Consider the following 18296-nt stretch of genomic DNA (forward strand, 5'->3'; position numbering starts at 1 on the left):
ATGAGGTGGACTGATTCAGTGACTGGGATAATCGGGATGGGAATGTCAGAGACAGTGCGATTGGCACAGGACAGAGCAGAGTTTAGGGCTGTTGTACAAAGGGTTGCTATGAGTCGCAGGCGACTCGACGGCACATAACAACAACAACAACAACATAGGAACCCACTAAAAATACCATAGTGTAGGTAGGTCCACAAAGTGACATCTCCAGTCTTTAATATTTTATAGAGATCTTTTGCTACAGACTTGCCCAAAGCATCATGTTGATTTCTTGACCAATGCTTCCTTATTCATTGATTGTGGGTTGAAATACAATGGAATCTTTGGCAACTTTAATCTTTTCTCCATTTATCATGATGGGCACTGAAGAGATTGTTAACAGCTTTAGTTTGCTTGGCTCCACAATCAACACTCTTGGTACCAGCAGTCAGGAAACCAAGAGACGATTGCATAGGGAAAGTTGGCTGTCAGAGACTTTTCCAGAGTACTGAAGAGCAATAACATCAGTCTGGAGACTAAGGTGTGCCTGATCCAGGCCACAGTCCTTGCAATTACTTGCTATGCATCAGAAAGCCAGACAATGTCTAGGGATGATAGAAAAATGACGCCTTTGAACTGTGGCGCTGGAGAAGAGTATTGAATATACCATGGATTGCCAGGAGTACAAACAAGTTCATCCTAAAAAAGGTCAAACGAGGCTGCTCTTTGGAGCCAAGGATACTGAGGCTTTGTCTGACATACTTTGGGCATGTTGCAAGGAGGGACCAGTCCTTGGAGAGGGATATAATGCTTGGAAGGGTGGAGGAACAGCACAAGAATGGAAGACCTGTGATGATATGTACTGATTTGGTGACTGGGGTAATGAGGGTAGGTGTGTCAGAGACAATAAAGTTAGCACAGGATAGAGCAGGGTTCAGGGCTGTTGAACACAGAATTGCTGAGTCACAAGCAACTCAACAGCACCTAACAACATAACAACAACAACCATTTATTAATATTCTATTTCTTTTTCCAGTTGAGGGAGGGTTTGTTTTCTTCATGTTGATGTCTAAGTCATACAAAAAAACTGCAATCATGATGTTTATCAGTGATTACTTCAAGTCTTGTTCAACTCCAACAAGGTTGTGTCGTCTACGTAATACAAATTGTTAATGTGTTTTCTTCAAATCTTAATGCTTCATACATTTTCATATAGTCAAGTTTCTCAGATAATTTTCACAAAATAGACTGAACCACTAAATGCACATTTTCCTGATTTCAAGCATGCAGTATAGTCTTACTCTGTTCAAATTACTGCCTGCTAGTCTACATATAGGTTCTACATAAGCACAACTAAATTTTCTTTGTATTACCTCCCAAGGATCCAAGGAACTCTGGTGGCCTGTGGCTAGGTAGTTGCTTTGCAATTCTAAAGGCAGGTGGTTCAAATCCACCAGCTGCTTCTCAGGGAAAAGATGGAAAGTCAACTTCTCGTGCAATTTATAGCCTCTGAAAACCCACTGTAGGTTCAGTTATGAGTTGATTCCAACTCAACAGCAATGAGGTTTTCTTTTTTCCATTTATGAAGGATATATTCTTAGGTGAAAGCAGCAAGTTCTGTACTACACATATGAACTTGTGAAAGGGACAGCCCCTATTAGCACAGTTGGTTATCACAGCTTTGATTCCCATTAAGGTGCCAAAAATGTTCCTCCTCACTGATTTTTCACCATCAGGGTAAATGTCAACATAGTGAAATGACAAGGAACACCTTAATATTTTTAATAGGCTTGCCCCCTTCAAGAGTCTGAGGATCCAAGAGATTCGTCACATACTGTGAACAACTGAGACAGAAGGTAAACCACGGAATGAGTGGGGATCCCTGATGCCAAAGACCCAGAGCTAAACATGACTTTTAAAGTCTGATCATCATCTGACACTCAATATTTATTAAACAGATAAATTTTCTTTATAAAAAGGAGTGAGAATTCCAAGAGGAGGGACAAGTGCAAAAGGTGTTCCAAATAAGTGGTCACATAAGAGATGATCAATGAAAGGTTAAAATGAGACCTGTACATGAAAACATCTTTATCACAAAATATGCATAAGAACAAAATATATCTACTGTGATAAAAGCAATATTAAGCTGTCATTCTGAAGACTAAGAACTACACTGCAGAGCTTAGAAATTAAATACAATTAAAGAGAAAAAGTTTAAGGAAAGCTGTTCCTTCTCCACATATGCGAACTGAGTTTCCCCCTCCTTTCATTGGTCTCTACCACTTAGGGTGCCTGCATTAAAGAAGAAAACAACAAATACCCACAGGTTATGAGTTGTGGAACAGAACTATTAGTCAAAATGTAAAAATAGGAACGGTATAAATGTAGTCTATTGTGTAGGAATTTCCCTTCTAATCTCCTACAAATCACAAAACAAAGAATAAACCTCACACCACAGTCCACATTTTCAAAGCAGTTCTGCAGCAATAGCCCAAGCATACTGAACTATACAGATGTGCCAAAACCACTGTGAGGTGTGTGAAAGGTAATTTGTTACGACTGGCACAAATGTATATACATTATGTTTCTTTACTCAAAACTAGACCTCTAACAATCTCACTTTAGTCCACAGACACTCAGATATGATTTCAGGAGCCACACATGTCAACTATTCTCTGAGTATTCATGGGGAGTGGGGGGACAAGTGAGGTTCCATGCAGTTTCACCCTGCAACCTTAATCTAGAGGAGATCCCTAAATTTAAAAGAGAGAAACATACAGGAAAGTTGGAGTGTAAGACCAGGGCTGTTTCTTACTTCTACCTTATAATCTTTAATAAAGCGCTCTGGTGGCCTAGAGGTAAGAAGCTGTGCTATAATTCTGAAGGCATGCAGTTTGAATCCACCAGCTAGCTGCACCAAGGTTAAAAGATGGGCCATCTCCTCCAGTTCTATTAACTACCTCTGAAAACCTGCTGGAGGGTCAGCTATGGGTCATTTATGACTCAACTCCATGGTACTCAACAGTCTTTAGCAGAAAATAGAAACTATGTATAATAGCAAATTGTTGTTGTCAGGAGCCATCAGGTCACTTGTGACTCAGAGTGGCCCTGTGTACAACAAATCTGAACTCTGCTTTATCTTGAGCCAACCTTACTGTCTCTGACACACCTACCCCTATTATCCCAGTGACTGAGTCAATCCACCTCATCCAGCGTCTTCCTCTCTTGTGGTGTTCCTCCACCCTCCCAAGCATGATGTACCTCTCCAAGGACTAGTCTGACAGAAAGAGCTTCAGAGTTCTTGTCTCCAAGGAACAGCCTGGTTTCACCCTCTCCAGAAGGAACCTATTTGTTCTCCTAGCAGATTAAACAGATTTAATAGCACACCTGCCCTAGGTGAAGATATAAGATCAGCACTCCCCCTAAAAGCCAACTCCAACACAAAGGTCGATTTGAGAATCCTGAAGTTGTAAAGGAATGAAGTCATCCCTTACAAATGAAGGCAGGGACATACTTGGTCACTGCCAACACACAGGCTGAGGGGAAGGGATGCTGGAGCACCGGAGTTTTCCAGGTTATCCAGGTATCACACTCACTATTAGTGTCCATGGAGGCATCATCTTGTCTGTTTTCAATATTCCCTTCCTTCCATCTGCATGAGTTGTTATGTGCCATCAAATCACCTATTACTTACAGCGACCTTATGTACAATAGATCTGAACCCTGCTCTATCCTGAGCCAGTCTCATTGTCTCCCTCACTCCTGCCCTCACTACCCCAGTTACTGTATCAATCCATCTCATTCAGAGTCTTCCTATTCTGCTCCCTCCACCCTTCCAAGCATGATGTCCTTCTCCAGGAACTGGTCCCTCCTGGCCACGTGCCCAAAGTATGGGAGATGGAGCTTCAAAATCCTTGCTTCCAAAGAGCAGCCCATTTTCACTCTCTCCAGGACAGACTTGTTTGTTCTCTCAGCGGTCCTTGGGATGTTCAATACTCTTCTCCAGCATGACCACTCAAAAGCATTAATTCTTCTTCTGTCATCTTTGGTCACTGTTCAGCTCTCTGATGTATATCAAGTAATAGTGAAGACCATGTCTTTCATCAGGTATACCTTAGTCTACAGACTGACATCATTGCTCTTCAAGAGGTCCCTGACAGCAGCCTTCCCCAGAGAAATCCATTGTCTTTTGATTTCCTGAATGCTGGTGCCAAGAGTGTTGATTGTGGAGCTGAGCAAGCTGAAGTTGTTAACTACTTCAATCTCCTCTCCATTTATCATGGCATTGCCAATTGGCCCAGTGGTGAGAATCTTTTTCTTCTTAATATTGAGCTTCAATCCATATTGAAGACTGCAGTCCTTGACTCTCTGCAACAAAAGCTTCAGGTCCTCCTCAGTTTCAGCAAGCAAGGTTGTATCATCTGCATAACGTAGGTTGTTGATTAGTGTTTCTCCAATCCTGATGCCACATTCTTCCTCATAAAATCCAGCCTCCTGAAAGATCTGTTCCACATACAGACTAAATACATATGGAGACAGTACACATCCCTGACACACTCCTTTCCTGATTCTGAACCATGCAGTGTTTCCTTGCTCTGTTCTTATGACTGCTTCCCTGTCCAAGAATAGGTTTCACATAAGCAAAATCAAGTGTTCTAGGATTCTTCTTCTCAAAGTTACCCACATAGGGGAATGACTACCATAAGCTTTATAATGTTGTTGTGAACCTCCAATGGGTTTTTAGAGGCAGTAAATCTCATGGGAGGAGAATGCCAATCTTTCTAGCTGGTGGGTTCAAACTGCATGCCTTTGAGCTGGCAGCACAGTTCCTTACCACTAGGCCACCAGAGCTCCCTTTAGCTTTATACACTCTCCCACGTTAACAAATGTGAGTACTGTAAAGCCACTCTATTTTGACAAGACTTTTTTTCTAAATGGGAAATTTCTTTCTCCCTTAATCTGGAAGGGGAAGGAACAGTTCTAGAACAGCAGTTTTACAAATTCTACTTTAAAAAATTACTCTGATGATCACTCATTTTGATGACTTTAAAATAATGCTTCATTAATAACCCATTCCTTTAATTATACAAATAAAACATCTTAGCATTTAAAACCCTTTCACATACAGTATCTAACTGAATCTTTTAAGAACCCTGTGATGTCAACAAGGTTAGTGCTCATCTCAATTTCCACCAGAGCAAACCTAAGAAATATTATTATTTAGTGGAGACTCAGGCACATACTCAAATACCAGCCACTAATAGAAGATACCAAAAATCTGCCTTAGACAAGCCCTTGTCACTAAGCGGCTCCAAGTGCAAGTACAAGCCCACATCTGTGACAATCAAAAACTACAGCAGCCAGCATCAAAGGTGTGGAAGTACCCTGGGACAAGGCCAAGAGCGGCTGTGCCTAAGTAATCACTGACCTATTTCAGCCAAAAGGAAAGTGTCACGCCAGGTTAGTAGCCTGGAAAGACACCAGGACTCTCGCACTTCTGGCCACAGCTGTACTCTGCCATCCTCTCCCTCCTCACATTTTTCTTGTCCATATTTTTTCACAGTACAAGTAACTTTCTCCATCCTCTCCAAATTACATAACTGCATTCCCCTTTCCTATCTATACATTCCTTCCTTATGTCTAAGATGAAACCAGTGTAAGTTTATTTACAGATCGTTACTTGTTTCCTTTTTTTTTTTTTTTTACTTGTTTCCTTTTTTGGTTAATTCTTTTGCTTGTTTCTTTCTAGGAAACATTACTTTTTTAAAATTAATTTTAATTTTACTGTGGAAAAATTACTTTTGATGACGTACTTGTGCATTCTGCCATACAAATTATGAAAGTTATTTGAAGAAATGACCAAATCCCATTTAAATCAACTACTAGCAAGTACTTTAAAATACTTAAAATACAGCAACAATATGATAAAAAAGAGGGGCTAAAGAGTACACTGGAGCAGAAACTAGGGGTCACCTGAAAAAATATATTTGAAATGCATATAAATTAAAGAGCATCTGTCACTAGATTAATAATCATAACAAACTGAGTTTAGCAGTTCCTGTAAGAACCATTTCTAATGTCAGTTCTTCAGACCTCTGAAAAGCATCTAACTACCAGATCCATACCATTTCTTACTGCACTTTTATAACTTTAAAAAAAAAAGAGTTATATACTGCAAAATGTTGTATTTTAAACTCAGTGCAACTGTATTACTATGTGGAAAGCAAAGATAATAGAATCTACCTCCCTAAGGCTGTTATGGGCTTAATACCTGCCAGTGCTTAGAACAAGACTAGGCACATGGTATCTGCTATCATATATTACTATACTAGACAGTTGTTTCAAGAAATCATTTACCCAATCCTGGCTAAACATACTAATGCAAATTGTAAAGAATATTAAAACTATAAAAATTAAAGCTGAGAGAGAAAAATACACCTAAGTCTGAAAAACTGAGTTAAGAAACATTTAGCTGGTTTTCTCAAACTGTTTCCTGATACTGGGCAGGAACTTACACTTGGCCCAGGAACAGAAGCCTGGGAGAGAAATTAAGTCCAGCATTGGAAATGCCACCCACTGCCTCTGGAGCCAAATTACTCGAGTTTATTTTTAGCATTCAAAGAACTATATATTAGAATTGCTTGATTTAAGGGGGGGAAAATGCCCTAAGGAGGACTAGCAGTAACTGCTTCTAAGTGCTCTGCATAGTTTTAAGGTATTTTAGCCTCACAACCCCAAGAGGCAGGTGCTGTTATCACCCCAAGGCACAGGATGCAGTGCCTCACTCAACTCGAGAGGCTCGCTGAGCTGCACTCCACAAGGACAGCGGCTGCCCGGGGACAAAAGTGGCCGGAGTAGCGCTCGTGAAGCCCAGGCCTGCAGCCTGGACTCACACTGTACAGTGCTTGCATGAAAATGGTCATTCTCATCAAGATTCTCGCTTGGCGGCCAAACGACCCAGCTAAAGGACAAAGCGCAGGAAAGGGGCCGGTCCTTCAGTGGCGTCCCCTGGGCTTGCACCTGGACCAGACTCCGTGGGGTGCGGCAAGCCAGGGGTCCCACGGTGCAGAGCGCAAGGGCCGAAAGGATGTCCCAGTGTGAAGGGCTGGGAGGGATTCCCAAGAACGAGGAACAGGACAGAGGTGCCAGCGTGAGGGGCTGGCCAGGGTCCCAGGGCCCCATCCTCACCTTCCGACAGCTCCAGCTCCAGTTCTGCCAGGCTCTCCCGCACCTCGGTGGGCAGCGGCACCGCTTCCAGCGGGCAGCCGCGGTCAGCCATGGCACACTCCCAGAGGGGGCCGAGGCCAGGCTGGGTCGGGGTCCGGAGCTAGGGTGGGAGCAGCTACGTTGCACCCTTCAGCCGGGAGCGCCGCATCCGTCCAGCCCCAGAGCGGGAGGCGGCGGCGACGGGAGGGGCGCGGCTCGGGCAGCTCCTGCACCGGCGAGGCGAGCACGAGCGCACCTCCTCCCGGAGCCGCCCCGCGCGCTCCTGAGCCACCGGCTCTAGCCGGGAGCGCGCGTGAGCAGGAAGGGCGGGCGGGGCGGCAGCCTCCGCTGGTGAACGTGTGTGCGCTGGGGGAGGGGAGAGCAGGGCAGGGTTAGGATCTCGGATTGCGCGTGCGCATCTCCGGGAGCGGCTGGGAACGCTGATTGCCGCCCAGCAACACCGAGATTCCGTTTTTATTGGCCCGGACCACTCGTCAAGACCATTCAGGACTTCTATTGGGCAAAGTGGGAAGACGTCACTCCCAACAAGCTGTGCATTTGAGGTTGGGCGCCCTTCTTGGTTATGGTTCCATGTGTCGGTCGTGGGACTCGCCCAGTGATGTGTTAGAACTTCTAGTAGTAGCGGCCGAACCTGCGGACCGGCAAACCCGTGCTTCCTGGGCACGGCCGCGTTATCGGAGCTGCCAGCCCTTGCGCGTCCAGAATTGGCGCCGCCTTCGATGACAGCGCTCTGACTTTAGGTTTCCGAGGTGGATTCCTAAGCATTTCTTTACGCCATAAAAGCTGCCGGCGCGCCATAAAAGTGCTCTTCCCAGCAACACCATCTGACTCTTAAAGACGGATGGGGGTCAGCAGCTCTGCAGACACCTGTGTGTGGCTTTGTCACCTCTTCCTCCTCGACCCGCACTGGAAACCCTAATCCATACAGTTCTCTTCCTTTTCCGGATTAGGTTTGCCTCACTTTGGAGGCTTTTCTCTTATCCCAGAACCCTTACTGGGAAATTCAAGGCTGTTTACACTTCCTATCTTTGAAAGGAAGTTTACGGTGTAGATTAGTGTGTGACTGGCATTTTTCTCAGGCCTCTACATATGTGTTGATCTGCTTTCAAACAGCCTTAGAAAGTACACTGCATTGATCAGGGAGTTCCAGCAGCCCTCTCGGACTATAAAGTGACCTTAGAATGAGGAAAGAAAGAACAAGACATTAGGAATCAAGGGGCTTAAAAGGAGCGGTGTGAACAGAACAAGGACATTAAGAATTCTGGGAAAGCTGTTCCCCAAACGCATATGGGTGTGCGTATCTTAAGTAAACTGGTGGAAGTTAAAAATGCATCCATCTGCAGAGAATGGTCAGTATTCTTTGAGATAGGACCCAATTTAGTGACAGTAAAATCTTAAAAACACGCCAAAGAACGAAAACTCGAATACTTTTCACTAATAGTGATAGGAAAATGTAAGACCGCGCCTTATCAAAGGTGGGAAATGTTCAAGACCAAAACAAGATCGTTTCCTGGATGTCCGGCTCTCAGGGTATTTGTTAGATACAAAACAAAGAGCACGAGGGAGAGAAAGAAAAGGAATTGGTCCCAAGAAATGAACAGGCCTCTTTATTGCAGGGTCTGAGAGGGATGCCAAGGGACCCAGCAGCATGGCATGGAGACAGGATCAAAATGGCAAGCGGGCAGTTTGGGGGTTTCCTTTTTATAAGGGTCCTGGGGAGGACCAAGATGGTACTTTTTGGAATTTGACTTGTTAACTAAGTTAGGTTTTAGCTTTTGTTTTGTTTTGTTTTGTTTTTTCTCAAGCTCAGACTCTTACCAGGATCCATTGTTTGGGCTGGTTCTTGACGACCAGCTCAGGTGTTACTAAGTTTCTCAGGAATTGGTCAAGCTTGGGGATGGTGGGGCAACTGCCATATTCTCCCTTCAGTTTTTATATACTACCATTATTGGCCCAACATGAACACCTCTGGTGGGCTGTACTTGTTCCAGACTTTGACACTGGCTGCCCAAAGTTTTGCCAAGTATTCTTCATATTTTATCTTCCTTTGCCCACACTTCTGCTTTCTTTCATAGATTTTATACTAGATATAAAACTTGTGCTCCAAACATCCCATCTCATGGTCTACTCCTGGGAAAGCCATCCTACAGTTAATACAAAGAATAATCCAAGAAAAGTGGTGATAAGATGAGGTGTGAGACTGAATCACTCATCACTTGTAGATAGCATGCTGACTGCCACCTGGCACAAAGTGATAATCTAGTTATTAAATTTTGACCAGTGGTTAAGTGAGAGAGGATCAATGAAAAAAATACACTGCAAATATACTATGTATCATGCTATCGTTACACCTGAGGAAACTAAGAAGCAATGACAGGATTAAATGGTTATCTACCATCTTTTGATGCACTTAAAAAGCAATAGTCTGGTTACAGCAAGTAACATTGAAAGTCACCGGACCCTTTAGGTTGCATGCAAGGAATCTCTTACAACTGGACAATGAGGAAAGATGGGGCTAGCCTGTAGGAATTAATATCTAAGTCACTGAATTCCAAAGATGGTAAAATACTCCACCAATGCAGGTCTTTTGTGACATATTTAGACCCTGGTTGAGGAAATCTGGGCCCCTATCATTTGACTTGGTGATGGAAATGAGGCTGAGGATAGAATGATATAATTTTGTACAATTAATGATTTATTCATAGCAAACACCTTTTATAAAAAACTTAAATGCAGGCTATACACATGGATTTCACCTGATGGGATGCCCAGGAATGAGACTGATTACATCTGTGCAAGGAACCATTGGAGAAGTTAAATATCAGTGGTAAAAACTAGGCTAGGTGCTGATTGTGAAACAGACCATAATCTGCTCGTATGCAAGTTCAAATTAAAATGACAGAAGGTTAAATCATATCCACAGGAATCAAAATTGACTTTGAGTCTATTTCCCATGAATTTAGAAACCAACCCAGGAATAGGTTTGAAACCTTGAACACTAATGAACGAAGACTAGATAAGCTATGAGAAGATATCAAGAATATTGTTCATGAAGAAAGCAAAAAGTCATTACTAAGAAGGAAGAAGAAGAAAAACCAAAATGGATGTCAGAAAAGACTCTGAATATTGCACGGGAGTGCCAAGAAGCCAAAGCAAAGGGAAGAAATCAAGAAGTTAGGAAACTGAATAGAAGATTTCAAAAGGCTGCTCAGGAAGACAAGGCAAAACATTATAGTGAAATGTGCAAGGAGCTGGAGTCAGAAAATCAAAAGGGCTGAACTTGCTCAGCATTTCTTAAGTTGAAAAAACTAAAGAATAAATTCAAGCGACAAGTTGTAATGCTTAAGGATGTTATGGGCAGGATATTGAATAATTCAAGAAGCATTAAAAGCAGATGGAAGGAGTATACAGAGTCATTGTACCAAAAATAATTGGCTGACACAGAAATATTTCAAGAAACAACATATGAGCATGAGGCAATGGTGATGAAGGAGGAAGTTCAGGCTGCTCTGAAGGACTTGGCAAAAAATAAAGCCCCAGGAATTGATGGAATATGAATTGACATATTTCAGCACACAGATGCTGCCCTGCATGTGGTCATCAAGTAGTGCCAAGAAATCTGGAGGACAACTACTTGGCCAACTGATTGGAAGAGATCCATATTTATTCCCATTCCAAAAAAAGGTGACCTGGCAGAATGTGGAAATAAACAATATCACTAATATCACACACTAGCAAAATCGTGTTGAAGATTATCTAGAAAAGACTTGAACAGTACTTCGACAGAAAACTACCAGAAATACAGGCTGGGTTTAGAAGAGGTCTTGGCAGTAGGGACATTATTGCCAATGTCAGAGGGCTTTTAGCAGAAAGCAGAGTTCCCAAAGAATGTCTGTGTTTCATCAACTGTAAAGGCATTTGACTGTGTGGATCACAATAAATTGTGGCTAACCTTGAGGAAAATGGGAATCTCAGAGCACTTGATCATACTTATATAAAACCTATACTTGGACCAAGAAGCAGTCCTCAGAACAGAGCAAGGAAACACTGCATGGTTTAAAATCAGGAAAAGTGTATCACGGATGCATCCTCTCCCCATATATTTTCAATCTTCAAAACAGAACAGATCATTCAGGAAGCAGGGCTTTATGAGGAGAAGTGTGGCATCAGGATTGGAGTAAGACTCATCAACAACCTACGATATGCAGATGACACAACTTTGCTTGCTGAAACTGAGGAGTATCTGACACACTTGTTGCAAAAGGTCAAGGACTGTAGTCTGCAATATGATTGAAGCTCAACATCAAGAAGACAAAGATTCTCACCACTGGGCCAATTGGCAGCACCATATTAGATGGAGAAGAGATTGAGGTTGTTAACAATTACAGCTTGCTAGGATCCACAGTCAACCATCTTAACACCAGCAGTCAGGAAATCAAAAGATGAATTGCATTGGGAAAATCTGCCGTTAGGGACCTCTCCAGAGTGCTGAAGAGCAATGATGTCAGTTTAAATACAAAGGTGCACCTAATCTAGGCCATGGTATTCTCAATTACATGTTATGCTTCAGAGAGTTGGACAATGACTAAGGATGACAGAAGAAGAAAAGATACCTTCGAGTTGTGGTGCTGGAGAAGAGTCTTGAGCATACCATGGACTGCCAAGAAAACAAATAGGTCTGTTTTGGAGAGGGTGAAACCAAGTCTTGCCTTGGAGGCTTGGATTTTGAAGCTCTGCCTCACTTACTTTGGGCATGTGGCCAGGAGAGATCAGTCATTGGAGAAGGACATCATGCTCAGAAGGGTGGATGGGCAGCGCAAGAGAAGGAGACCCCAGATGAGATGGATTGAAACAGTAACTGGAGCAATGGAATTGGTGTGTCAGAGTTAGTGTGACTGGCTCAGGATAGGGAATAGTGTACATAGCGTCACTATACATCACAGGTGACTCAATGGCACATAAAAACAGTAACATCCTATGACAGCTTTGTAAGCAGGAGTAGCATCCACTTCCTAAATAATATGCCTCTGGAAACTCTATGAACTTTGATAAATGTCGATAGTTATAGAGTGGTTTCAGGCCTTTTTTTCATAGGGTCACTATGAGTCATGCTTAACTCGAAGGCAATCAACAACAACATCATTTAGTGTGGACATACCTATATATTGTCAAAGATTCTGACTCCCAAGATTGCCATAAGCTTTTAGAGCATGCAAATATGACTCATTTGTCTCTAAGTCAGATTCCATAAAGATTTACAGCCCTGAATACCTTAATAAAAATTCTACTCTGCCCTACAAAGTTGCTATGAGTCTGCTTGGAGACCAAGGCAGTAGATCTCCCTACTGAAAGCTAACGTGTCCCTCTTCCACTGCTCACTTACTAGATACTGCAGATAATTATATTATGGTCACCTCTTTCTTAATTCTGCTGGAAACAGGTTTATCTGATGAGCCAGAAAAGGAGCTGTAGTACCTCACTCCCTCAAAAAAGTAGCAAAACCGGCACACTGGCAAGAACTGGGAAAGTACGTGTATGGGTAGATTATGAGGATGTTTAATAAAGAGCGCCAGAAGGCAAAATTGGACAGAGGAGAGTTTATTGAATTATGAATAATTTTCCAAGATAGATATTTACACCAAGCGAGGGACTAGGAGATGTGCAAACATCTAGAACAGAGTACGTACATGTATCAATTACTAAATAGTGATCGATAATAGATTACTTCAAACCTGGTAGCCGAATAAGAAGCATTCTGTATTGAGGTTCCAGTGGGGTGACCTATCTCTCTGTTCCACAGTATCTAGAGTCTCACCTGGAGCAGATCACGGACTGGGGTTAGAACAATCTGAAGATTTGTTCACTTAACGTGACTCACAATACTGGGAGTTGGCTGGAGAGCAGACCGAAGGTGTTGACCTGTAGTGGCCAATCCCTGCAGTGTGTGCTTCTTCACAAGGAGATGGCTGAGTTCCAAGGGCCACTGCACAGAGACAGAGCCAGGCAAAACCTGTATCCTTTTGAATTTGAATTAGCCTCAGAAGTCACATAACTTCTGCCGCTTATTATTTGTTAGAAATGAGTCACTAAATCCCACTCAAGAGGAATTAGACGCCATCTGAGCAGATAAGTACAAAAGGATTGCAGATGTATTTTTGAAAATGCCACATGTGGGGGGAAAATATAGACTGATGAGCAAAATTGAAGTGCCAGAATTGCTGTGGCAGACAGCGAAGGAAGGGAAGAAAAGGTTTAGAATATAGGCACATGAAATTTATGTGAAATTTATATACTGTGTGCTGCCAAAGACCCACTAGATGATTATATTCCACTTGGAAGCACAAATAACACACGGTTTGCAAAGGTCATAAGCAGGCTGGTAAAAGGGTTATTTATTTTGCTAAAATGTTCAATGATGGCTTATCTCTGTAGACCAGAGCAAACAGTAGAACTTGACCTAGTGATAGCAGTAGTCCTGATACAAAGCATCCAAGGTGTAGTGTTTCATTGGTAAAACTCAGAATCACAGTTATAATGATGATCAGGGTCTTACTAAGGGTAAAAGGGGGGGCCCACCTCAAACCTATAGAAAGTTTTAGAAATGCTATCAAAAACATGACAATTGTAGAGGCAAAATCAATGGATATTTGAGAAGGATATTATGAACAGAAACCGAAATAGGTAATGGAAAATCTTAGGTTTCCTTATTAAAAAATTAGAATGCCCATACCCAGTTTAAGATCTGGGCGTTTTCAGAGTGAGAACCTACTGAATAACAAAGTGGCCAAATGCCAAAAAAAAACACTATGCAACTGGTACACACAGAAATTAAACCCCACCCCATCCCCAAGTCCTCCAAAGAGTCCAACAACCATTGCCTTGGGTAGTTTTACACAGGAAAGACTTAATTAAATATTTTGAAGAGTACTGGCTACACAGTCTGACTTCAGTACCCAAGCACTTGGAGCATCATCGTGGCCCGTATTAGAACAGATGCATATGGCAGTCAGGTAAATAATGAAATACTGACCATTGTCCACTGAGTCTGCAGACCCACTTGACCATCTTCCCATTCTCCAAATGTATAATTGATACATATGGCACCAAAACAAGGTTCTTGGTCTGGAAGGCTAGAGCTATGACAATACAAACCTTTCATCCAAGTCAAGATAGTAAGTCATATAAGTTTCATCATATCCAGGGTTGGGAATGGTAAACATTACTGACATCATTAAGGACCTAAAGGCTGTACAGTGGTGACCCGCAGTATATCTTAAGTCACTCTTAAAAATCAGATGATGACAGGAGCTACTTCAGATTCAAACAAGTTGTTGTTAGGTGCCTTCCAGTTGACTCCAACTTGTTATTCTTAGGTGCTATCCAGTTAACCATAACCCATAGCAACCCTAAGAACAACAGATGTGCCCTTTGCCCTAATCTGTGCCATCCTCAACACCTATGGTAGACTCAAGCCAACTACCATGTCATACAGTCTTATCCAGGGTCTTCTCTCTGACTCTGGCCCTCCACCTTTCCAGTTATGATGTCGTTTTCCAAGGACCAGCCCCTCCTAAAAACACACCCAGAATACGTGTCATAGTTTCACCTTCCTTGCCTCTAAGTTTGCACTTTCTCCAAGACATATGTGTTTTTGATCTTTTGCCAGTGTGTGGGCTATTCAACACTCATCCATTCTTTTTGTCTAACTTTCATTGTCTAACTTTCAGTTGCAAAACAAGTCAGTTGAGCCCAATGATCCTTAGTGCTTTCTTGGCAAGGTCCTGGACAGCCAATTTACCCAATGCAATACGTCTTCTGAATTCTTTACTACTGGTGCCAAGTGTGTAAAATGGACTCAAGCAAGATGAACTGATTGACAGCTTCAGTCTTTTCTCCATATATCATAATGTCGCCCAGCGGTGAGTTTTCTTGTCTTTTTGATATTAAGATGTAATCCATGTGACCCTATAAATAACAGATGTGAACCTGGCCCTTCCTGCACCAACCTCACAATCTGTGTTGTGCTCAAGCCCTCTGTGCTAGTTCCTGTGTCAGTCCAGCTTATTGAGGGTTTCCTCTCTTTCTCTAACCCTCTACCTTTCACAGCATGATGTCTCCAAGGATTGGTTCCTCTGGAAAATATGCCCAAAGTAGATGAGATGAAGTTTCACCATTATCGCCTCAAAGGAGAATTTTGTGCACATCCGTGTTTATCACGGCTGTGTTCACAATAGCAAGGAGTTGGAAACAACCTAAGTGCCCATCAACAAATGAATGGATAGAGAAGCTGTGGTATATTCACACAATAGAATACTATGCTACATTGAAAAACAAGGAACTCATGAAATATTATTCAAAATGGGTGACCCTGGAGGACATTATGCTGAGTGAAGTATCTCAGTCACAAAAGGACAAATACTGCATGGTGCCACTGTTGCAAAACAGGACTAACCTCGGGGCTGGGGGGAGACTGAGAAAGATGGGTTATATAATGTATACTGCATTAAAACAGATGAGGGGAAAACACTGTTTAAAAGGGATATGTGATTAGGTATTTTTGTCATGACGAGAGTCCAGAGCAAAGGCTGCATAGTAGAGTGGACCTGGGAGAGGGATTGTAAAACAATGAAAGAATTTTTCTTTTACTTTTCCAAGAGGGTAGTGTACTAGGGTTGGGAAGGGAGAAAAGTGCAACAATGAATGAATGGAAATCTAAAATCTCTGTAAATTTTTACTGAAATTAATAATAAATTTAAATTAAAAAAGAGCACTTTGGTTGAACTTCCTTCAAGATAAATTTGTTATTGACAATCCACGGAATATGCAATACTCTTCGTCAATACCACATTATCCAACTTTTGCAAGCAACTAAAAAGAACATGTCTTGTATTAGATGCACCTTAGTCTTTAAAGTGAAGTTCTTGCTCTGTAAACTTTCAAAAAGTCCCTGATAGAAGATTTCCCCAATACAACCATATCTTCTGATTTCTTGGCTGCTGCTACCATGGATGTTTAATGTGAATCCAAGTATAAGATATCATTGACAACTTTTCTCCATTTATCATGATGTTGCCTATTGATCCAGTGGTGAGGATGTTTGCTTTCTCAAGGATGTAATCTTGGATCTTCTGCAATAAGTGCTTCAAATTTTCTTCACTTTCTGCAAGCAAGGTTGTGTTATCTGCATAATTCAGGTTGTTGAGACTCCTTCCAACCTGAAGCCACAGCCTTCTTCATATAGTCTGGCTTTGAGAATGATTTGCTTAGGATATAGATTAAATAGATGTGGAGAAAGGATACAATCCAGACATACCATTTTCTTTCTTTTATTTTTAAACCAGACAAATCATATGATCTTATTACTTAAAGAGCACCATTTTTTATTTCGCTTTCTGACTTTGTGTTGTGCCTTCAATCATTTCACAACAATTTTCTGTTCCTCAATAAGAAAATAAGGACAATGAATAGGGATAACAGAAGAATTGACACCTTTGAGCTGTTGGAGAAGAAGAACATTGAACATCCCATGGATGGCCAAAAGAACAAACAGATATGTCTTGGACAGGGTGCAGCCAGATTGCTCTTTGAAGGCAAAAGTGATGATTCTTTGCTTCACATACTTTGGGCATGTTGCTCAGAGCAATTCTTCTCCAAGGAACATGATGCTAGCAAGGGTGGAGAGTCGATGAAGGAGAGGAAGATCCTCAACCAGTTGGATTGACAGGGTGACTGCTGCAATGAGCTCTCGTGTGTCAGGAAGTGTGCAGATGGCACAGGATAGAACAGGGTTCAGATCTTTTGTTCCTAGGGTTGCTATGAGTTTTACTGGACTTGACAGCATCTAACAACAGCAATAAGAAAAGTACTTTTAATCCTGTCACAGAAACACTTAGCACACATGGAACTACCATAAGTTTTGCTGAGATGTTTTGGTTTTGACAACCTCATGAGAACTTTAGTTCTCGCAGCACAAAACCCTCTCAGTCTGCCTGGGCACACACCATGTAGAGATTTTGGTGCTTTCCCAACCTTCTTGGTATAAAAACATTTATTACCAGGGTTCAGGATGGCCTAGTTTTGTTAGAGGCTGTGTTGCAGGACAGCCTATGATAGGTCAGGTGCTGGACCATTTAGAATGCCTCTACACCATGTTTCCAGAAGAACGCTTTTCTTGATTTTTATACCATGAAGTGTTTGCTTGTTCTGTTCAAACAACTGTTTTTTGTTTTGTTGTATGTAGAGGATTCACATAAACACAATTAAGTGTCTCAGATTCACATTCTTTTCAATGCTAGCCATATTTTGTTATGATCCAAATGCCTTTGCATAGTCAAGAAGACACAAATAGGCATCCTTCTAGTAGTAGGCTCTGTTTTCAGCCAAAATTCATCTGACATGAGCAATGATATTCCTTGTACCATGGCCTCTTCTAAATCCAGCATGAATTTCTAGGTGTTTCCTGTTGATAGAAAATTGTTCTAGCTATTTTTTTTATACTCTTCAGTCTGATTTTACTTGCATGTGATATTAATGATATTGTTTGGTAATTTTCATGGTCAGTTGGCCAGGAAATGTATCTTCCATAGTTGTGATGAAGACGTGATCACATCTAGCACGTCTGTTTCTGCAAACAACTCAGTTGGTATTCCACAATTCCTGGGATCCTAGTTTTTACCAGTGCCTTCAGTATAACTTTGGAGTTCAATGAGCTTCTTGAATATAGATTCCCTCATTTTTCACGATACCTAGGAAGTTTTCTTTTAGTATCTCTTCTATAATTTTCTCAGCACTTTCCCTCTTCCCCTCTGCCCCCTATCGTGTTCTGGAATTCCAGTCAAACATATATTGCTCCATCTGATGTTATCCCATATGATTCTGATGTTTATTTTTTTTCCATCTTCTATTTTTTTTCTTCTAGTAACTTTCCATTGGGATTTCTAGCTCACTGACTTTCTATTTCATCTCTTCTATTCTGCTTGTCTGTCTTTCCAGTATTTTGGGAAATTCTGTATTTTGATCTTGATATTCTGGATTGCATTTTCATCCATTTCTGTTATTTCCAATACTGTGTTGGTTGTACCATTCTGTCT

General features: G+C 41.8%; 2 protein-coding genes across 4 annotated transcripts in view; both read right to left on the reverse strand.

Moving 5' to 3' along the window:
• The window catches only part of DIP2A (DIP2 disco-interacting protein 2 homolog A (Drosophila)), a 150183-nt gene extending 142925 nt beyond the window's left edge, over positions 1–7258 (reverse strand). For all 3 annotated transcript variants that reach the window (XM_006893921.1, XM_006893920.1, XM_006893922.1), the window contains exon 1: positions 7168–7258. In XM_006893921.1, the coding sequence (XP_006893983.1) occupies positions 7168–7258 (91 nt within the window). The remainder of the gene's footprint in view (positions 1–7167) is intronic.
• Positions 7259–7321: 63 nt separating this feature from the next.
• Positions 7322–18296, reverse strand: part of PCNT (pericentrin) — a 155192-nt gene continuing 144217 nt past the window's right edge. Inside the window, exon 37 of the mRNA XM_006894042.1 lies at positions 7322–7551. Within this exon, the coding sequence (XP_006894104.1) occupies positions 7322–7551 (230 nt within the window). The remainder of the gene's footprint in view (positions 7552–18296) is intronic.

Source organism: Elephantulus edwardii, unplaced genomic scaffold (genome assembly GCF_000299155.1).
Source record: "Elephantulus edwardii isolate Elephantulus edwardi_28Jun2011 unplaced genomic scaffold, EleEdw1.0 scaffold00133, whole genome shotgun sequence".
Taxonomy (NCBI): Eukaryota; Metazoa; Chordata; class Mammalia; order Macroscelidea; family Macroscelididae; genus Elephantulus; species Elephantulus edwardii.